Source organism: Pecten maximus, chromosome 1, assembly GCF_902652985.1.
Source record: "Pecten maximus chromosome 1, xPecMax1.1, whole genome shotgun sequence".
In the NCBI taxonomy this organism is placed as follows: domain Eukaryota; kingdom Metazoa; phylum Mollusca; class Bivalvia; order Pectinida; family Pectinidae; genus Pecten; species Pecten maximus.
In genome coordinates, this window is record NC_047015.1 from 30,290,385 (window position 1) to 30,313,727 (window position 23,343).

The 23,343-nt window shown below is 35.6% G+C and overlaps 3 protein-coding genes across 3 annotated transcripts in view; 2 read left to right on the plus strand and 1 right to left on the minus strand.

Moving 5' to 3' along the window:
• LOC117329802 (protein phosphatase 1 regulatory subunit 7-like) overlaps positions 1 to 2,695 on the minus strand; it is a 33,930-nt gene extending 31,235 nt beyond the window's left edge. Inside the window, exon 1 of the mRNA XM_033887957.1 lies at positions 2,490 to 2,695. The gene's annotated coding sequence lies outside the window, so the exon portion shown is untranslated. The remainder of the gene's footprint in view (positions 1 to 2,489) is intronic.
• An 8,541-nt stretch (positions 2,696 to 11,236) lies between these two features.
• Positions 11,237 to 20,128, plus strand: LOC117329812 (ependymin-related protein 2-like). Its single transcript, XM_033887968.1, has 6 exons — positions 11,237 to 11,475; positions 11,882 to 11,992; positions 14,788 to 14,863; positions 17,988 to 18,146; positions 19,104 to 19,210; positions 20,011 to 20,128. Exons 1-6 carry the CDS (start codon positions 11,335 to 11,337, stop codon positions 20,035 to 20,037), a joined length of 621 nt encoding a protein of 206 aa, XP_033743859.1. The 5' UTR covers positions 11,237 to 11,334; the 3' UTR covers positions 20,038 to 20,128.
• A 724-nt stretch (positions 20,129 to 20,852) lies between these two features.
• On the plus strand, positions 20,853 to 21,596 carry LOC117338735 (extensin-like). The gene has a single exon (XM_033900084.1). The coding sequence runs from the start codon at positions 20,853 to 20,855 to the stop codon at positions 21,594 to 21,596; it is 744 nt and encodes a 247-aa protein (XP_033755975.1).
• The last annotated feature ends 1,747 nt before the right edge of the window (positions 21,597 to 23,343 follow it).

Sequence of the window (23,343 nt, forward strand, 5' to 3'; positions counted from 1 at the left end):
AGATGGTATCTATGACGTCATAAATACTCAATGGTGTCATAATAAATAACCAAATTCCTTTCCAAACCTCAGCTTAGCAACACATGCAATATTCTAACTGATAAATCATGACATGACATCCAAGATTTCAAAATGTCATGCCTATGACATCACAGTCATCTGTTTCCACCCCGGTAATTCAGATATGTACCAATGATCATATGAAAGTGTCCGCTGATCCCATTTTATGCGGAAAATGCTATTTTTTCTGCTTTACCGAAGGAAGTGACAATAATTGACAATATTGTATCAACCGTACACTCCATCAATTGAAATTACATGCTTACCAATGTATAAATAAATTGAAAATAATGGTTTCACCAAATATTTCAAAAAATAACACTTACTGTAATAGTTTCCATGGATACGGGGTAATAAATCAGGTAAAACAAACCAGAATTCAGTCTATATGGTTTGTTAGATACCCAATAAGTTATTTTGGGTTTGTTATAAAACATAGAATATCTTTTCAATTTACACTGACTCATTAACATTATGCTTAATTAACCCACCCTTAAAATGGGTAAATATGCGAGTTACCTCCCTTGATTCCTCTAATATGACAAGCCTGATAATAAACAAGTTTTAAATTGTTTTTATGCATTTTTGAGCAATAATGAACTAAAATGAAGCTTAATCAAGCATAATTAAGCACAATTTCCAAAAAATGACATTTTTCAGCCCTTATAAGGTAGCAGTGTACAGTAAAAATGCCAAATTCTGAAAAATATGGCACATGCTTTAGATATGTAAACATTGCCAGTTAACCTTACATATAACCTCTAATAAAGTATATATATTTGAAATCTGTACAACATTTGCAATTTTAATAGAGCTCTGAAGGATAAGTAAACTGATATTTTCTGTGATTTTTAGAGCTGTGAATACCATGGTAACAGCTTAAAAAATTCTCAAAAATTGCAAAATATTATGATATTTGACCCAAAATGGCACAATTCTCTACACAATTTTTTTTCTGAGACCTATTTAAAATTAAATATCTCTATCCCAAAGACAGAATTAATCTTGTTTGGACATATGTTGTAAATTAAGTTTTTCCGCTATCTTACCTTTTCTGTGGGCTTCCATTTTGCGCTGTAGGCCAAACTAAATTTCCTGTGTAAACACACGTTCGGAAAATCCGGATATTTAAAATCCGGAACCAATTTATTGATTTTTGTTTTAATAAATGTGAAGCCTGTATGTACTACTTCATACTGGATATACCAATTATAGTGTACATTTATTTTTTCATTTTTTATACATATCATAATACAGGAGTTATTTGCTTAACAAAAAAATTGCCCATGGCCAGGCTGTCTTACTGTGGTGTGCTACCAACAGGTGTCGAAACAGTTTTTTGTTTGTTTTTTTAATACTAACCTGAGATTAAAATGAAAATATAGAATTCAGTTATGTGATTTTAAATTAATTGTCCTGTCATTTTGATTTTATTATTATCATTATTATATTTTTTCTGTGTTATCCATACAGTTCTGTTTCTGCTTTAGTTTCGAAAGAAAATGTATGTAAATTTTCAACAAAAATATTGATATGATTATATTCAACTGTTCATGACATACCATTACCAAAATAAAAAGTTGTTACAGAAATGAGTAACAGGTATTGGGGTGCATACAGTAATATTTTACTGTGTTTCATGCATTAAATTCAACATTATAACTTTACTTTTTAGATTTTCAATGGATTTTCATGAAATTCCATACACTAGTATCATGTTCAGCTCTTTCACTCAATAATTTTTACTTTTAAACAAATATTGGTAGAATCTTAATTTTACTTTTAAACAAATATTGGTAGAATCTACAGGAGACAAAAAACTCATGTACAGGCACAGGTACTTGGGGTCAGGAACTAAAGTTATAAGGAAATTGTCTGATTTTAATTTGTAACATAATTTCTTGTATGTTTATGCTCCGATACAACATTGGAATCGATTATAAAGCGCCTTTTAAAAAATACTCGTTTCTGGTTGTTAAACCAGAAACGTGTGTTTATTATCATAACTTTAATTTAGTTCCTGACCCCAAGTACCTGTGATGTACATACAGGTAGTAAATGAACTTGTACATTATGAAATATCTGGGCAGTTACGCGATTCCGAAACATTTACAAGTATATATGGTTAGTATGTGTTGTGGAAGAAGGCATGTTACAGTTGGCCTACTGAACAGTAAGACAGTTGTAAGATGAAAGGTGAAATGCGACGGCCCGGCGAGACATACACGTATGCTTTGTATGTTGGATACAAACCTGGGACATAAACCCAGTAAAGCTGAACGCATACTGCTGTTCTAATGATATATAACACCATTTTCTAACTGTACCTTGTCTTAATACGTGAGATAATGTATCGTACATTATACAGAGTACACTGTTCCTACATGTAAGTCAAAAGTCAACCGTGTTCAGCCGAACTAAAAACTAACCTTGCTAATGCCCTTCTCATTCTTGAAGGTGGTTCTTCTACTGCGATAACACCAACAGGTCTCCCAAGAGTTGTAGGAACATTTCCATTCATTCTAGATTTCAATTTACCCTCCATATTCTGTTACTTTATGTTCGTTTGAGCATCGCAACCTGGTTGTTTACCTTGGAGCTCGCCATATTGAAAAACGTAGTTGTCTCCCTTGAGCACATACCAAGGAGGAGTTGAGTCCCTTCGCTAAGACTTGTGCCGCACCGTTTTAGATCTACCAGAGACCTGTATCTCTGGATCTACTTACTATTAATTAACTATTTTTTATTTCAGAAAATAGTTTTTGATAAATTCGATTTTCTATATCAAGAACTCTTTGTTTTAACATAAAGAAGTTATATATGATATCAGAAAATATATAGGATTTACCATTTATCCAAAATTTCTTTATTTTCGATCTCACAAATGACTTAGATAGGCGTTGTTTTAGTATAAATTCAGTATTTTCATATTTAAAACAAATGTTTTCCTTATATCAAAAATTCAAGCATATTTTTATAAATTATTTTCGATATCAAAAAAATTGGAAGCAACAAGGTGCCGTTTGACTAGTGTTTATTCATTGTGGTAATTCAATTTGATATCAAGAAACTATTTTTTGACGTAAATCAGAATGAATAAAAAGTAAAACGTCCCCTCGTTGTCACATATATTTTATGTAAGAATAATAACGACTGGGGTTTAATAAAGAATATTTTGTTAATTAGAAATCTCCATTTATATTCATTGATTTCTTTGACCTCCATTGACCATCTCACGATCATTCCAGGCAAGTTTAAAATCCCATCAGTGAAACTTGAGAAGAAGTTTGAAATGTGAAAAGTTTACGCACGGCGCACGACGACGGACGAAGCACGATGACTATAGGTTATCCCCCTTCGGGTCAGATGACCTAAAAATAGTTATGCATATTATAAATGTTACCGCCTTCTTCTCATCGCTTAAATATGTATTTAAAACCGCAGATCGAGGTACCATATCGGACACACTTCTAATGATATTTTTTACATGTCACTGATAATTAATATTTCTTTATTACTTATTATCCTGAAGAGAAAAGTGAATATGGCAAAGTACCTATAGAGCAAGTTATTCACAAGATTTCACAAGATTTAAGTCAGACACACTATTGTGTGCAACAATTAAGATGTCACATACAGTATAATCCATTGTAATTTACACTTTATAACAAACAGCATTATTGATGTCATACGGTTTCACGCATCATACAATGGTGTCATACATGTATATAGAGGATATTGAATGGTTTCCCGTTTAATATAACATATATTTCACGAGTATGACAGAATATCGATATTTTCACGAGTGCGAAGCACGAGTGAAAAATATCGAAATATGTTATACGAGTGAAATATATGTTATATTTAACGGGAAACCATTCGATTTTCTTTTTATTGTATTTTATAAACTTAAAAAAAAAATTAAAAACATCAAAAAATAGATAGTCATTAAGTGCGGGAATCAGTAATGACGTCATCTCTTTGTGACGTTACCCCCACGTCAACTTGACGGCGCCATTTTGAAAGGACTGATCAACGCAATTTAAGCGTTTTCTGCTGTTAAAGGAGAATCTGTGCATGAATAGCTAACGCCAAGTGAGTATTTTGTCAATAACTAGTCAGAATATTTTAGAAATACAGCAAAATAACCAATTTATCTATCACCGCTTCGATTGAAAAAATCGGCAAGTTTCAACGAGGTGAATACAAAGGTCCGCTCTGATTTGTCAAAAACGGAAAACTTATATTTTCACAGCAAAACTTATATTTTCACTGCAAAAGCTTATATTTTCACTGCTCATCGCTGCAGTGAAAGTATAAGTTTTATTCGTGGGATAAATTTCTATATTTCACTGGCAAAAATGCAATAAACACTATTACATTCACCATACAGTCATACACTGTCACTACTGCACTCTGTACACATAATTCGTTAATACTACATGGTATATATAGAGAATACATGGTCAGTGTCTTAAAATATAAGTTGTATTTTTGGCTCGGGACAGAAAGACAAAAGTGGCTCGCCAAGGCTCGCCAAGGCTCGCCACTTTTTTCTTTCTTTACCCTCGCCAAAAATACAACTTATATTTTAAGACACTGACCATGTATTCTATTTATCCTGCAACAGACATAAAGATAATCATCAGAAATAATCATTTTGAAGTGAAACGGTGTCAAAAATGACAGAAACATGTTCGCCTTTTAAACGTAGTTTCACTTTGAAGTAGGTCAGTCGAACCGACGCACGTGCTATGATTCCAAAGTACAGCTGTTTTCCGTCACTGCCGTATACAGCAAAAATATATACGGTGGGTGTATTCCGACTAATGCGGTGGCAGTTGCAGGATAAAAGATGGAAAACACCTCCCTACCGTACATGCGTATACAAAAAAAACCCCAGAATTTCTGTTTTTTTTATACGCATGTACGGTAGGGAGGTGTTTTCCATCTCATATTGAGTTATTTATGTATTATTTAAAGTGTTTTTCAAATGATTTGCAATGCTAGATTTGACAATATTTTCACATTGCATAGTGCTAATAGCCCCGTCATTTTATGAACAGATGGATTCGTATTATAATAATTAGGTATATAATTTTGGGGGGGTTGACATACAAATACGTTGGGAAAAATAAACAAATAATGGTACACATTCCCAACACCTGTTAGACAAAGTGGACAGATTCACTCCTCACCAGACATTCTATCCCACATACCAGTCTCTGTTGGTATAAGTAGATTATAGTTCTGAGTTTATAGATAGATATTATCTATGGCATTATCAATTCGGATAAAATATAGGTAGATTAGGCTATAGGTACGGTCTGGAAGGGAATCCTGTTTCCAATAGGCAGCTAGTTATCCAGGTCAAATAATGGAATTGACGCTTTTTGCCAAGATCCACATAATGTTTATAAATGATGGAGCTTTGGTGAGGTCAATATGGAAAAATCAAATATTAGCTGTGAAATCTATAAGCGAATAAATGAAAATTATGCTTTGACTAAGCCAACTAATTAATTAAAATGTAAATGTAAACTTTTTTTTATTTTACAACAATTGCGAAACAAGTTGTTGGTCCGAATGGAAACGCTCGAGGGTCTTACTGTGGGAGGAAACGGAGTACCAGGGGGAAACCCTCGTGGTCGTACAGGTGACAGTCGTAATTACAATGTAGAAAGTTATAACACAAGTTTTACTGGCCATTGCATATATTCTATCTGTTTATTTTATTCTCTACTTAATGAGTTTTACATTAATGTATTCATTAAGACAATAGAAAAACCTCCTAATATCCTGGACACAGTTGTTGGTGATGACGTTATTCACATCAAATTCCGATAAAATCCCTTCTGGTAAAACTTACTTCACAACATTTTATGAAACTACAACACTCTTCAGTCTGCCTACTTGCGTATTTTAAAGAATAAATACACTCAGGTTTTGAAGTATAGGTGACATGATACTTTATTCAAGTGATTGCTAATTACCATTTTAATTACTGGGCCCCGAATGTTACCATATGAATTATCAACGCATAACTTGCGCTGTACATTTATTAATGCCATCGATATCTAATCCAACTGAACCAGGATATGTAGTTAGTACTGTTGAAGTTGTGTCTGTCTGCATGCCATCGAGCAATGAATCTTATATTCAATTCAGTTGAATTCATTTAATGACTTTGAGCGTTACAGCTCATCAGTACTTATTCAATACAATACATTGACGGTCACCGTAATATAGCGGTGTAGTGTCAATGTCTATATAAAATCTCTACTGTATCATTATGTAAAACCTCTACTGTATCATTATATAAAATCTCTACTGTATCATTATATAAAACCTCTACTGTATCATTATATAAAACCTCTACTGTATCATTAACTCATTATGTAAAACTTCTACTGTATCATTATATAAAAGTTCTACTGTATCATTATATAAAACCTCTACCTTTATCATTATATAAAACCTCTACTGTATCATTATGTAAAACCTCTACTGTATCATTATATGTATAAAACTTTTACTGTATCATTATATAAAACCTCTACTGTATCATTATGTAAAACCTCTACTGTATCATTATATAAAACCTCTTCTGTATCATTATATAAAATCTCTACTGTATCATTATGTAAAACCTCTACTGTATCATTATGTAAAACCTCTACTGCATCATTATATAAAACCTCTACTGTATCATTATATAAAATATCTACTGTATCATTATATAAAAGTTCTATTGTACCATTATATAAAACCTCTACCTTTATCATTATATGTATAAAACTTTTACTGTATCATTATATAAAAGTTCTACTGTATCATTATATAAAACCTCTACCTTTACCATTATATGAAACCTCTACTGTATCATTATATAAAATTTCTTCTGTATCATTAACTCATTATATAAAACCTCTACTGTATCATTATATAAAATCTCTACAATCATTAACTCATTATGTAAAACTTCTACTGTATCATTATATAAAACCTCTACTGTATCATTATATAAAATATTTACTGTATCATTAATTCATTATATAAAGCCTCTATTGTATCATTGTATAAAACCTCTACTGTATCATTATATAAACATTCTACTGTATCGTTATATAAAATCTCTATCATTGTCATTATATGAAACCTCTATTGTATCATTATATAAAACCTCTACTGTATCATTAACTCATTATGTAAAACTTCTACTGTATCATTATATAAAAGTTCTACTGTATCATTATATAAAACCTCTACCTTTATCATTATATGTATAAAACGTTTACTGTATCATTATATAAAACCTCTACTGTATCATTATGTAAAACCTCTACTGTATCATTATGTAAAACCTCTACTGTATCATTATATAAAATCTCTACTGTATCATTATATAAAATCTCTACTATATCATTAACTCATTATGTAAAACTTCTACTGTATCATTATATAAAATATCTACTGTATCATTATATAAAATCTCCACTGTATCATTATATAAAACCTCTACCTTTATCATTATATGTATAAAACTTTTACTGTATCATTATATAAAAGTTCTACTGTATCATTGTATAAAACCTCTACCTTTACCATTATATGAAACCTCTACTGTATCATTATATAAAACCTCTACTGTATCATTATATGTATAAAACTTTTACTGTATCATTATATAAAACCTCTACTATATCATTATAGAAAACCTCTACCTTCATCATTATATAAAACCTCTACTGTATCATTATGTAAAACCTCTACTGTATCATTATATGTATAAAACTTTTACTGTATCATTATATAAAACCTCTACTGTATCATTATGTAAAACCTCTACTGTATCATTATATAAAACCTCTTCTGTATCATTATATAAAATCTCTACTGTATCATTATGTAAAACCTCTACTGTATCATTATGTAAAACCTCTACTGTATCATTATATAAAAGTTCTACTGCATCATTATATAAAACCTCTACTGTATCATTATATAAAATATCTACTGTATCATTATATAAAAGTTCTATTGTACCATTATATAAAACCTCTACCTTTATCATTATATGTATAAAACTTTTACTGTATCATTATATAAAAGTTCTACTGTATCATTATATAAAACCTCTACCTTTACCATTATATGAAACCTCTACTGTATCATTATATAAAATTTCTTCTGTATCATTAACTCATTATATAAAACCTCTACTGTATCATTATATAAAATCTCTACAATCATTAACTCATTATGTAAAACTTCTACTGTATCATTATATAAAACCTCTACTGTATCATTATATAAAATATTTACTGTATCATTAATTCATTATATAAAGCCTCTATTGTATCATTGTATAAAACCTCTACTGTATCATTATATAAACATTCTACTGTATCGTTATATAAAATCTCTATCATTGTCATTATATGAAACCTCTATTGTATCATTATATAAAACCTCTACTGTATCATTAACTCATTATGTAAAACTTCTACTGTATCATTATATAAAAGTTCTACTGTATCATTATATAAAACCTCTACCTTTATCATTATATGTATAAAACGTTTACTGTATCATTATATAAAACCTCTACTGTATCATTATGTAAAACCTCTACTGTATCATTATGTAAAACCTCTACTGTATCATTATATAAAATCTCTACTGTATCATTATATAAAATCTCTACTATATCATTAACTCATTATGTAAAACTTCTACTGTATCATTATATAAAATATCTACTGTATCATTATATAAAATCTCCACTGTATCATTTTATAAAACCTCTACCTTTATCATTATATGTATAAAACTTTTACTGTATCATTATATAAAAGTTCTACTGTATCATTGTATAAAACCTCTACCTTTACCATTATATGAAACCTCTACTGTATCATTATATAAAACCTCTACCTTTACCATTATATGAAACCTCTACTGTATCATTATATAAAACCTCTACCTTTACCATTATATGAAACCTCTACTGTATCATTATATAAAATTTCTTCTGTATCATTAATTCAAATATAAAACCTCTACTGTATCATTATATAAAATCTCTACTGTATCATTATATAAAACCTCTACTGTATCATTATATAAAATATCTACTGTATCATTATATAAAAGTTCTACTGTATCATTATATAAAACCTCTACCTTTACCATTATATGAAACCTCTACTGTATCATTATATAAAATTTCTTCTGTATCATTAATTCATTATATAAAACATCTACTGTATCATTATTTAAAACCTCTACTGTATCATTATATAAAATATCTACTGTATCATTAATTCATTATATAAAGCCTCTATTGTATCATTGCATAAAACCTCTACTGTATCATTATATAAACATTCTACTGTATCGTTATATAAAATCTCTATCATTGTCATTATATAAAACTTCTACTGTATCATTATATGAAACCTCTACCTTTATCATTTTATAAAACCTCTATTTTATGGTCAGATAAAATCTCCACTGTATCATTATATAAAACCTCTACTGTATCATTATGTAAAACCTCTATTGTATCATTATATAAAACCTCTATCTTTATCGTTATATGTATAAAACCTCTACTGTATCATTATATAAAATCTCTTCTGTATCATTATGTAAAACCTCTATTGTATCATTATATAAAACCTCTATCTTTATCGTTATATGTATAAAACCTCTACTGTATCATTATATAAAATCTCTTCTGTATCATTATGTAAAACCTCTACTGTATCATTATATAAAATCTCTTCTGTATCATTATGTAAAACCTCTACTGTATCATTATATAAAATCTCTTCTGTATCATTATATAAAACCTCTACTGTATCATTATATAAAACCTCTACTATATCATTATATAAAACCTCTACTGTATCATTATATAAAACCTCTACTATATCATTATATGTATAAAACCTCTACTGTATCATTATATAAAACCTCTACTATAGCATTATATAAAACCTCTACTGTATCATTATATCAAACTTCTACTGTATCATTATATCAAACCTCTACTATATCATTATATAAAACCTCTACCTTTACCATTATATAAAACCTCTACTATATCATTATATAAAACCTCTACCTTTATCATTATATAAAACATCTACTATATCATTATATAAAACCTCTACCTTTATCGTTATATAAAACATCTACTATATCATTATATAAAACCTCTACTGTATGATTATATCATACTTCTACTGTATCATTATATAAAACCTCTACTATATCATTACCACCTAACCTTTATCGTTATATAAAACCTCTACTATATCATTACCACCTAACCTTTATCGTTATATAAAACCTCTACTATATCATTACCACCTAACCTTTATCGTTATATAAAACCTCTACTATAGCATTATATAAAACCTCTACTGTATCATTATATCAAACTTCTACTGTATCATTATATCAAACCTCTACTATATCATTATATAAAACCTCTACCTTTACCATTATATAAAACCTCTACTATATCATTACCACCTAACCTTTATCGTTATATAAAACCTCTACTATATCATTACCACCTAACCTTTATCGTGCGGTGCGACAACTACATGACAAGTACATTAATGTATGCCCTTGTTTCGGATTGCGTTTTTGAATGAACTGTGGAGGCAACAACTAAGTTCAAAAACAGTTTAACAGTTTATTTCATTCTCTTTACAAACAAAGAGATACAATAATGGTGTTCACAGTTGAAGAAACAAATACATTTATAAACTTATTTATGGATTCAATTTAACAGCATGGCCATTTGAAGACTCACAAATGATTGAACTAGCCTTTTTTATTTCATTAATTAGTCCCAGGGTTGCAGGGAGCAACATTTCTCAACAAACGATATTTGACTAAACTCTATGGTGTACTGACCGAGAATGACCATTTCTGTTATTCTTTTAGAAAATAAAGTAACAATTAGCACTGTGAAACTTGACAAATCATGAAGCGTTTTTTTTTTCAATATGAAACCGTTGCGACATACCCCATTTCTGGGCTACTCGCAGACAGGTGCTTAATTATCAAAGATAATACTGGTGGTATTGAGTAAGTCAGTGTCATAGTGTAGAATCGGCCTGTATGATAAGAGTTGATAAGGATAGATGGACAGGAGCGATAGGTCACGTTCTATGGCCAAAGTAGACCGACCTGTGGCGTTTCTTGTGCCACTATTTGAGAAGACGCCGAGGAATCACCACACAGACACACATCATGTTTCAGGTTCTACTCACATTCTCCGTCGCCCTTGTGGCCAGTGCCCAGATATGTTGTGTACCAAAACAATGGGAGGGTGTACAGGGAAACGTGATGGCTATCAGTCAACCTAACACCGTGGAACCAACCATTGTGTCGGTAAGTTATCTCTAATGAGCGGGGTTTTGTCACCCTCATCAACACTTCTGCTTGCACTGAATGCTCAAAAATGATATAAGACAAAAAAGTTTACTTTTCAAACCACGTTGTACAAATAAGTCGTTATAATACAAGGAATATTTTATGAAAACAACACACCGAAGCCGTTAATGTAACAATTATAAGAACTGTTAAAATGAAACATTTACTTGGTATGAAGAATTTCATAAAACTCGCATGAACATGAAATCGGATTCAAGAACCTCAACCGATGAATTAAAATGACGAGCACGATTTTGTTTGCAAGAATAGCAGGAATTAAAACGCATTTTTCAAACATGGAACAATAATAAAACAGGATCGGTAAATGATAAAACTTGTTAAAACTTCTCATTATACATTACAGACATCCTACCTGATGTCGTATGATGCCACGAACCAGCGTGTTGCTACCATAAAGTCGGTCAGCTCAGGAAACTTCACCAGCACTAACGGGGTTATCCTCGACTACGCCAACGTATGTATCTCCGAGGATTTCGGGGCCGCATCTCCCACTCCCAGGGTTCCAAGGGACCACGTGACGCTATCTCTCAGGATTCCCAGGGGGCGCATGACACTATCGCTCAGGGTTCTCGGGACCGCGTGACACTATCTCTCAGGATTCCCAGGGGGCGCGTGACACTATCTCCTATGCCTCCTTGTACCACAAGACACTATATCTCCCAGTGTCCCCGTGACCGCAAAACACCATCTCTCATCTCCAGGCGTCTCCGGGACCGCATTACACTATCTCATAGGGTCACCGGGACAGCATGACACTGTCTCATAGCTCCCTCCCCCCCCCCCCCCCTCTCCCCCCCCCTCTCATAGCGTCCCCGGGACAGTCTGACACTTCTCAATGGGCCCACATGTCAATATTAGATTGAGTCCCTGCGACCACATGACACTATCTATATCTTCTATATGTATAGTAAGGGTTATTATCTATGTGTAGTAAGGGTTATTATCTATGTATAGTAAGGGTTATTATCTATGTGTAGTAAGGGTTATTATCTATGTGTAGTAAGGGTTATTATCTATGTTTAGTAAGGGTTATTATCTATGTGTAGTAAGGGTTATTATCTATGTTTAGTAAGGATTATTATCTATGTTTAGTAAGGGTTATTATCTATGTGTAGTAAGGGTTATTATCTATGTTTAGTAAGGATTATTATCTATGTGTAGTAAGGGTTATTATCTATGTTTAGTAAGGGTTACTATCTATATATGTGTAGTAAGGGTTATTATATATGTGTAGTAAGGGTTATTATCTATGTGTAGTAAGGGTTATTATCTATGTTTAGTAAGGATTATTATCTATGTGTAGTAAGGGTTATTATCTATGTTTAGTAAGGGTTATTATCTATGTGTAGTAAGGGTTATTATCTATGTGTAGTAAGGGTTATTATCTATGTGTAGTAAGGGTTATTATCTGTATAGTAAGGGTTATTATCTATGTGTAGTAAGGGTTATTATCTATGTGTAGTAAGGGTTATTATCTATGTGTAGTAAGGGTTATCATCTATGTGTAGTAAGGGTTATTATCTATGTATAGTAAGGGTTATTTTCTATGTATAGTAAGGGTTATTATCTATGTGTAGTAAGGGTTATTATCTATGTATAGTAAGGGTTATTATCTATGTGCAGTAAGGGTTATTATCTATGTGTAGTAAGGGTTATTATCTATGTGTAGTAAGGGTTATTATCTATGTATAGTAAGGGTTATTATCTATGTGTAGTAAGGGTTATTATCTATGTGTAGTAAGGGTTATTATCTATGTGTAGTAAGGGTCATTATCTATATGTAGTAAGGGTTATTATCTATGTGTAGTAAGGGTTATCATCTATGTGTAGTAAGGGTTATTGTCTATGTGTATAAAGGGTTATTATCTATGTATAGTAAGGGTTATTATCTATGTATAGTAAGGGTTATTATCTATGTGTAGTAAGGGTTATTATCTATGTGTAGTAAGGGTTATCATCTACGTTTAGTAAGGGTTATTATCTATGTGTAGTAAGGGTTATTATCTATGTGTAAGTAAGGGTTATTATCTATGTGTAGTAAGGGTTATTATCTATGTGTAGTAAGGGTTATCATCTATATGTAGTAAGGGCTATTATCTATGTGTAGTAAGGGTTATTATCTATGTGTAGTAAGGGTTATCATCTACGTTTAGTAAGGGTTATTATCTATGTATAGTAAGGGTTATTATCTATGTGCAGTAAGGGTTATTATCTATGTGTAGTAAGGGTTATTATCTATGTATAGTAAGGGTTATTATCTATGTGTAGTAAGGGTCATTATCTATATGTAGTAAGGGTTATTATCTATGTGTAGTAAGGGTTATCATCTATGTGTAGTAAGGGTTATTGTCTATGTGTATTAAGGGTTATTATCTATGTGTAGTAAGGGTTATTATCTATGTATAGTAAGGGTTATTATCTATGTGTAGTAAGGGTTATTATCTATGTGTAGTAAGGGTTATCATCTACGTTTAGTAAGGGTTATTATCTATGTGTAGTAAGGGTTATTATCTATGTGTAAGTAAGGGTTATTATCTATGTGTAGTAAGGGTTATTATCTATGTGTAGTAAGGGTTATCATCTATATGTAGTAAGGGTTATTATCTATGTGTAGTAAGGGTTATTATCTATGTGTAGTAAGGGTTATCATCTACGTTTAGTAAGGGTTATTATCTATGTGTAGTAAGGGTTATTATCTATGTGTAGTAAGGGTTATTATCTATGTTTAGTAAGGGTTATTATCTATGTGTAGTAAGGGTTATTATCTATATGTAGTAAGGGTTATTATATATGTGTAGTAAGGGTTATTATCTATGTATAGTAAGGGTTATTATCTATGTGTAGTAAGGGTTATTATCTATGTGTAGTAAGGGTTATCATCTATGTGTAGTAAGGGTTATTATCTATGTGTAGTAAGGGTTATTATCTATGTATAGTAAGGGTTATTATCTATGTGTAGTAAGGGTTATTATCTATGTATAGTAAGGGTTATTATCTATGTTTAGTAAGGGTTATCATCTATGTGTAGTAAGGGTTATTATCTATGTTTAGTAAGGGTTTTTATCTATGTTTAGTAAGGGTTTTATATGGGACTGAAAAGACAGCATCGCGGTTCCATGTCTCCAGTTCTTATCAATAATGCCGACTCTCAACGACTTCAAAGACTTACAGTTACAAAATCACTTAAATGGATGGCACCTTGATTATGAATATAAATTGATACATTGTATGTATTCCTCTATTTAACAGGGTATCCAATACACCGTCGAGGGACCCAGATGTACCAAAACTACTCTAGGACCTTTCATTGAAAGTTGTATCCCGTGTGAGTACCAACTATACCGCCCTGAGACAGTCCTATTGTCACAGACGTGTATGGCTTACCAAGTTAGCATTAGCCCTGAGACTGTCTTATTGTCACAGACCTGTATGGATTACCAAGTTAGCATTAGCCCCGTACCTGTCTTATTGTCACAGACGTGTATGGCTTACCAAGTTAGCATTAGCCCCGTACCTGTCTTATTGTCACAGACCTGTATGGCTTACCAAGTTAGCATTAGCCCTGAGACTGTCTTATTGTCACAGACGTGTATGGCTTACCAAGTTAGCATTAGTCCTGAGACTGTCTTATTGTCACAGACCTGTATGACTTACCAAGTTAGCATTAGCCATGAGACTGTCTTATTGTCACAGACGTGTATGGCTTACCAAGTTAGCATTAGCCCTGAGACTGTCTTATTGTCACAGACGTGTATGGCTTACCAAGTTAGCATTAGTCCTGAGACTGTCTTATTGTCACAGACCTGTATGGCTTACAAGTTAGCATTAGCCCTGAAACTGTCTTATTGTCACAGACCTGTATGGATTACCAAGTTAGCATTAGCCCTGAGACAGTCTTATTGTCACAGACCTGTATGGCTTACAAGTTAGCATTAGCCCTGAGACAGTCTTATTGTCACAGACCTGTATGGCTTACAAGTTAGCATTAGCCCCGAGACTGTCTTATTGTCACAGACCAGTATGGCTTACCAAGTTAGCATTAGCCCCGAGACTGTCTTATTGTCACAGACCTGTATGGCTTACCAAGTTAGCATTAGCCCTGAGACTGTCTTATTGTCACAGACCTGTATGGCTTACCAAGTTAGCATTAGCCCTGAGACTGTCTTATTGTCACAGACGTGTATGGCTTACCAAGTTAGCATTAGCCCCGAGACTGTCTTATTGTCACAGACCTGTATGGCAAACCAAGTTAGCATTAGCCCTGAGACTGTCTTATTGTCACAGACCTGTATGGCTTACCAAGTTAGCATTAGCCCTGAGACTGTCTTATTGTCACAGACCTGTATGGCTTACCAAGTTAGCATTAGCCCCGAGACTGTCTTATTGTCACAGACGTGTATGGATTACCAAGTTAGCATTAGCCCTGAGACTGTCTTATTGTCACAGACCTGTATGGCTTACCAAGTTAGCATTAGCCCCGAGACTGTCTTATTGTCACAGACGTGTATGGCTTACCAAGTTAGCATTAGCCCTGAGACTGTCTTATTGTCACAGACGTGTATGGCTTACCAAGTTAGCATTAGCCCTGAGACTGTCTTATTGTCACAGACGTGTATGGCTTACCAAGTTAGCATTAGCCCTGAGACTGTCTTATTGTCACAGACGTGTATGGATTACCAAGTTAGCATTAGCCCTGAGACTGTCTTATTGTCACAGACCTGTATGGCTTACCAAGTTAGCATTAGCCCCGAGACTGTCTTATTGTCACAGACGTGTATGGATTACCAAGTTAGCATTAGCCCTGAGACTGTCTTATTGTCACAGACCTGTATGGCTTACCAAGTTAGCATTAGCCCCGAGACTGTCTTATTGTCACAGACCTGTATGGATTACCAAGTTAGCATTAGCCCCGAGACTGTCTTATTGTCACAGACGTGTATGGATTACCAAGTTAGCATTAGCCCCGAGACTGTCTTATTGTCACAGACGTGTATGGATTACCAAGTTAGCATTAGCCCCGAGACTGTCTTATTGTCACAGACCTGTATGGATTACCAAGTTAGCATTAGCCCTGAGACAGTCTTATTATCACAGACGTGTATGGCTTACCAAGTTAGCATTAGCCCTGAGACTGTCTTATTGTCACAGACGTGTATGGATTACCAAGTTAGCATTAGCCCCGTACCTGTCTTATTGTCACAGACCTGTATGACTTACCAAGTTAGCATTAGTCCTGAGACTGTCTTATTGTCACAGACGTGTATGACTTACCAAGTTAGCATTAGCCCTGAGACTGTCTTATTGTCACAGACCTGTATGGATTACCAAGTTAGCATTAGCCCCGAGACTGTCTTATTGTCACAGACCTGTATGGCTTACCAAGTTAGCATTAGCCCTGAGACTGTCTTATTGTCACAGACCTGTATGGCAAACCAAGTTAGCATTAGTCCTGAGACTGTCTTATTGTCACAGACCTGTATGGCTTACAAGTTAGCATTAGCCCCGAGACTGTCTTATTGTCACAGACCTGTATGGCTTACAAGTTAGCATTAGCCCCGAGACTGTCTTATTGTCACAGACCTGTATGGCTTACCAAGTTAGCATTAGCCCTGAGACTGTCTTATTGTCACAGACGTGTATGGCTTACCAAGTTAGCATTAGCCCTGAGACTGTCTTATTGTCACAGACCTGTATGGCAAACCAAGTTAGCATTAGCCCTGAGACAGTCTTATTGTCACAGACGTGTATGGCTTACCAAGTTAGCATTAGCCCTGAGACTGTCTTATTGTCACAGACCTGTATGGCTTACAAGTTAGCATTAGCCCTGAGACTGTCTTATTGTCACAGACCTGTATGGCATACCAAGTTAGCATTAGCCTTAAACTGCCCTATTGTCACAGACCTGAATAGCAAACCAAGTTTTTTTCATTACTTTTCACCAGTGAAATATCGAAAATTATTCATTCTATAAAAGTGATATGAATGTGTTTACAATGATCTTAAAAGCTGACTCGGTGTATTTTGCTATGAAAATGAAATCTTCAGTAATACCAAATATTTTTCACTCGTGAGGCCAATGTTTTGATATTTTTCACTCGTTTTGTGCACTATCAATGAAGACAGTGTTAGATATCCTCTATTTACTTAGTATTACATTTTTACCAGTGAAAAATCGAAAATTCTTTTTCTATAAAAGTGATAATTTTTATAAGCGAAAAATATCACCTTTTTCTTACTTGACCAATCAGAACACTGCTTACAAACGACAACTCTCCGGACGTCATGTTATATGACATTATCATGCAAGATAGAATACATAACGTCACCATTTGGTGCCGTTGACAGGAGACAGCAATGAATTCTGGGAGAGATTGAGCTGTCTCACAGTCATATAATAATTATTTAATTATTATTATTTACCTTATCCAATCTTTTCCTGTTTTTAACAGCTGATGCCCACAATGATGGAGCTACATACTATGGTGCATTTTCGCCACTCAACGTAACTGCATACTCTTACGTTAAAAGCGGTTTCCAGGTGTATTCAACAGTGACGACAGACACGTGCGCACCAGTACAAGAAGTGCTTTTCGGTGAATTCGGAGGCAGTAAGTTAATGTGTTTATAGGAATTCATTACTATGTAAGTTGTCTATACTAACGACATGTCTGGGCCGGAACCTCCCGATAGCTGTAACGCGTGGCCAACATTACTATCAAAAGATCTCAGAGGAATCTTAACGTCCAGTATTATTTGACCATCATTGGTTCTATGGAAGTTTGGACTGGTCTCTTGTTGTATCGCAGTTCTACCTATTAACTTACCGAGAAACATACATCACAATCTGAAGTTAGGGACCTAATGCTTACCCGTAATCTGAGAAAGTTGCATGGAGTGCTGTCCGGGGAACATTGATGGTGGACCAAACGATGGTGTCCGCACAGATTTAAAACTGGTGTTCGAAATCCAACCGCATTTTCATCTTAATTCTGTACAGCCCGGTACAGGTGTTGATATTTAACTTAGTTCTGATAGTCTGAGTGTGAATTGTAACGTTTTCTGTTACAGCCCGGTACAGGTGTTGATATTTAACTTAGTTCTGATAGTCTGAGTGAGAATTGTAACGTTTTCTGTTACAGCCCGGTACAGGTGTTGATATTTAACTTAGTTCTGATAGTCTGAGTGAGAATTGTAACGTTTTCTGTTACAGCCCGGTACAGGTGTTGATATTTAACTTAGTTCTGATAGTCTGAGTGAGAATTGTAACGTTTTCTGTTACAGCCCGGTACAGGTGTTGATATTTAACTTAGTTCTGATAGTCTGAGTGTGAATGGTAACGTTTTCTGTTACAGCCCGGTACAGGTGTTGATATTTAACTTAGTTCTGATAGTCTGAGTGTGAATGGTAACGTTTTCTGTTACAGCCCGGTACAGGTGTTGATATTTAACTTAGTTCTGATAGTCTGAGTGAGAATTGTAACGTTTTCTGTTACAGCCCGGTACAGGTGTTGATATTTAACTTAGTTCTGATAGTCTGAGTGTGAATTGTAACGTTTTCTGTTACAGCCCGGTATATGCAGTCTCTCGGCTACAGTAATATCACCCCTGGTATCAAAGACCCAATGGTGTTCATGCCCCCAACTTTCTGTGACGATGTCCCCCTTATCAAAGCCGTAAGTACAAACATAAAATATTTCATGTACATGTACTTTTTTCCTTCTGCTCTCTTCATCAAAAGTATTTCTTATTTAAGCATTGATGTTTCTTTTTTTAAAAGTTTAATTGGGGTATGTCTTACACAAAATTGCAAACAATTTTTTTTCATACCCCTATTGAACTAAAAGATAATTGATATCGATGCTTACAATAATTTAAAAAATAGATTTTCAAAATTAAAACATGTTTTATGTACAATTGAACTGATCTTATAAGGGAATCTTTTTCACAAATCAATACGCAATGTCAATGGCCGTATTGTGACATATTTCGAGCCATTATCGGATTTTTTGTTAAGAGGTATGAAAAAAAATCTCAACCAATCAAAAGCCGCATTCAGCGTACAAACACTGGAAATTAATTATATTGTCATTAAGAAACATATGAATCAAGTTTGAGAATGACCAGTGCAATACTTCAACTTTCAAAATCCGGCATGGCTGCCTGCACCGGCTATCTGTCTTTTATATTCTTTATTTAGTCAATACCAGTGTAATATGCATAGCCATGATTGACCCATGGTGATCACACAGGATAATCACAGAAAAAAACCCTTCAATAATGTCGCAGAAATATGAAAAAGGCAAAAGCTACCTCTCAAAATTCAAGACGACTGCCTGTTTAGCTAAACAAAATGCCGATTGGGTACTAACACTACCCTAGACTTCGTATTTATGTAATTTAGATATACACCGGACACGTCATGTAATAACATCCTAATATATTACTGAATGTGTCGATACTATTATATTTTCAGAATCTCCCTGGTATGCCAATGGCCTAAGCTGTGGGCTTCACCAACTTCATAAGTTCACCTCATAGATATCGCGTTCATTGTTTTCGTCTCATGGTGAATAAACATCATTTTACACGTTTGTCTTTCGTTGTGTTTCACTTACTACGCCATTTTGGACATTACATATACACTATAATGTGTATATATATATGATATAAAACGTCATCACGGGTATACATATATGATATAGCATGTCACCATGGATATAAATACATGTATATGATATAACACGCCACAAGGGGTATACAGATAAAATATAACACGTCACCGGGGATATATAACACGTCATCCGGAGTAGCAGTCTCCTACTCCTCATTCTCTGTCTCCTACTCCTCATTCTCGGTCTCCTACTCCTCATTCTCGGTCTCCTACTCCTCACGTCCCAGTATCCTACTCCTCTCTCCCAGACTCCTACTCCTCATTCTCTGTCTCCTACTCCTCATGCTCTGTCTCTTTACTCCTCATTCTCTGTCTTCTACTTCTCATTCTCTGTCTCCTACTCCTCATTCTCCGTCTCCTACTCCTCATGCTCTGTCTCTTTACTCCTCATTCTCTGACTCCTACTCCTCATTCTCTGTCTCCTACTCCTCATGCTCTGTCTCTTTACTCCTCATTCTCTGTCTCCTACTCCTCATGCTCTGTCTCCTACTCCTCATGCTCTGTCTCTTTACTCCTCATTCTCTGACTCCTACTCCTCATTCTCTGACTCCTACTCCCCATTCTCTGTCTCCTACTCCTCATGCTCTGTCTCTTTACTCCTCATTCTCTGACTCCTACTCCTCATTCTCTGTCTCCTACTCCTCATGCTCTGTCTCTTTACTCCTCATTCTCTGTCTCCTACTTCTCATTCTCTGTCTCCTACTCCTCATTCTCTGTCTCATACTCCTCATTCTCTGTCTCCTACTTCTCATTCTCGGTCTCCTACTCCTCACTCCCAGTCTCCTACTCCTCATTCTCTGTCTTCTACTCCTCATTCTCGGTCTCCTACTCCTCACTCCCAGTCTCCTACTCCTCATTCTCTTACTCCTCACTCCAAGTCTCCTACTCCTCATTCTCTTACTCCTCACTCCAAGTCTCCTACTCCTCACTCCCAGTCTCGGTCATCCACTCCTCACTCCAAGTCTCTTACTCCCCATTCTCTTACTCCTCACTCCCAGTCTCCTACTCCTCATTCTCTTACTCCTCACTCCAAGTCTCCTACTCCTCACTCCCAGTCTCGGTCATCCACTCCTCACTCCAAGTCGCTTACTCCCCATTCTCTTACTCCTCACTCCCAGTCTCCTACTCCTCATTCTCTTACTCCTCACTCCAAGTCTCCTACTCCTCACTCCCAGTCTCGGTCATCCACTCCTCACTCCCAGTCTCGGTCATCCACTCCTCACTCCAAGTCTCTTACTCCCCATTCTCGGTCTCCTACTCCTCACTCCCAGTCTCCTACTCCTCATTCTCTGTCTCCTACTCCTCACCCACAGTCTCCTATTCCTCACTCCCAGTCTCCTACTTCTCATTCCCAGTCTCCTACTCCTCATCCTTCTACTAACTATTGATATCCTCCTTCTCCCCACTCTCGGTTTTCCCCCTCCTCCTCACTCTTAATATTCCCATACTCCCGACTCTCAGTCTCCTCTCTCTCAACTCCTAAACCTTAATCCTCTCCTACTCCCCACTCTTAATTTCCTCACACTTCTCCCCATTCTCAGTCTACTCCTAATCCCCATTATCAGTCTCTTCCTCACTCTTAGTATCTTCCCTAATCCTCACTCTAAGTCTCATCACTCTTAGTCTCCTCCCTATTCCTCACTCTTAGTCTCTTCCCTACTCCTCACTCTTAGCCTCTTCCCTAATCCTCACTCTGTCTCTTTCCTACTCCTCACTCTTAGTCTCCTCCCTACTCCTCACTCTTAGTCTCTTCCCTACTCCTCACTCTTAGCCTCTTCCCTAATCCTCCCTCTAAGCCTCTTCCCTAATCCTCCCTCTTAGTCTCTTCCCTACTCCTCACTCTTAGTCTCTTCCCTACTCCTCACTCTCCTCCCTAATCCTCACTCTAAGCCTTTTCCCTAATCCTCACTCTTAGTCTCTTCCCTACTCCTCACTCTTAGTCTCTTCCTTACTCCTCACTCTTAGTCTCTTCCCTAATCCTCACTCTTAGTCTCTTCCCTAATCCTCACTCTTGGTCTCTTCCCTACTCCTCACTCTTAGTCTCTTCCCTACTCCTCACTCTTAGTCTCTTCCCTACTCCTCACCCTTAGTCTCCTCCCTACTCCTCACTCTTAGTCTCTTCCCTACTCCTCACCCTTAGTCTCCTCCCTAATCCTCACTCTTAGTCTATTCCCTACTCCTCACTCTTAGTCTCTTCCCTACTCCTCACTCTAAGTCTCTTCCCTACTCCTCACTCTAAGTCTCCTCCCTCTTAGTCTCTTCCCTAATCCTCACTCTTAGTCTCTTCCCTACTCCTCACTCTAAGTCTCCTCCCTACTCCTCACTCTTAGTCTCTTCCCTACTCCTCCCTCTTAGTCTCTTCCCTACTCCTCACTCTAAGTCTCCTCCCTACTCCTCACTCTTAGTCTCCTCCCTACTCCTCCCTCTTAGTCTCTTCCCTTATCCTCACTCTAAGTCTCCTCCCTACTCCTCACTCTTAGTCTCTTCCCTAATCCTCCCTCTTAGTCTCTTCCCTACTCCTCACTCTTAGTCTCTTCCCTAATCCTCACTCTTAGTCTCTTCCCTACTCCTCACTCTTAGTCTCTTCCCTACTCCTCACTCTTAGTCTCTTCCCTACTCCTCACTCTAAATTCTTTCCCTACTCTTCACTCTCCTCCCCTGTCACCTACTCCTCTCAGTCAGTCTCCTCCTTACTCCTCAGTCTCCTCCTTATTCCTCAGTCTCCTCCTTACTCCTCAGTCTCCTCCTTACTCCTCAGTCTCCTCCTCCTAATTCTCTGTATCCTCCCTCTTAGTCTCTTCCCTACTCCTCACTCTAAGTCTCCTCCCTACTCCTCACTCTTAGTCTCTTCCCTACTCCTCACTCTTAGTCTCTTCCCTACTCCTCACTCTTAGTCTCTTCCCTACTCCTCACTCTTAGTCTCTTCCCTACTCCTCACTCTTAGTCTCTTCCCTACTCCTCACTCTAAATTCTTTTCCTACTCTTCACTCTCCTCCCCTGTCACCTACTCCTCTCAGTCAGTCTCCTCCTTACTCCTCAGTCTCCTCCTTACTCCTCAGTCTCCTCCTTATTCCTCAGTCTCCTCCTTACTCCTCAGTCTCCTCCTTACTCCTCAATCTCCTCCTTACTCCTCAG

Coding starts and splice junctions, on each gene's coding strand:
- LOC117329812 (XM_033887968.1), top strand. CDS start 11,335: ATGTTTCAGGTTCTACTCACATTCTCCGTCGCCCTTGTGGCCAGTGCC. Junction 11,993..14,787: donor TTATCCTCGACTACGCCAAC/GTATGTATCTCC, acceptor TCTATTTAACAG/GGTATCCAATACACCGTCGA. Junction 19,211..20,010: donor ATGTCCCCCTTATCAAAGCC/GTAAGTACAAAC, acceptor TTATATTTTCAG/AATCTCCCTGGTATGCCAAT.
- LOC117338735 (XM_033900084.1), top strand. CDS start 20,853: ATGCTCTGTCTCTTTACTCCTCATTCTCTGTCTCCTACTTCTCATTCT.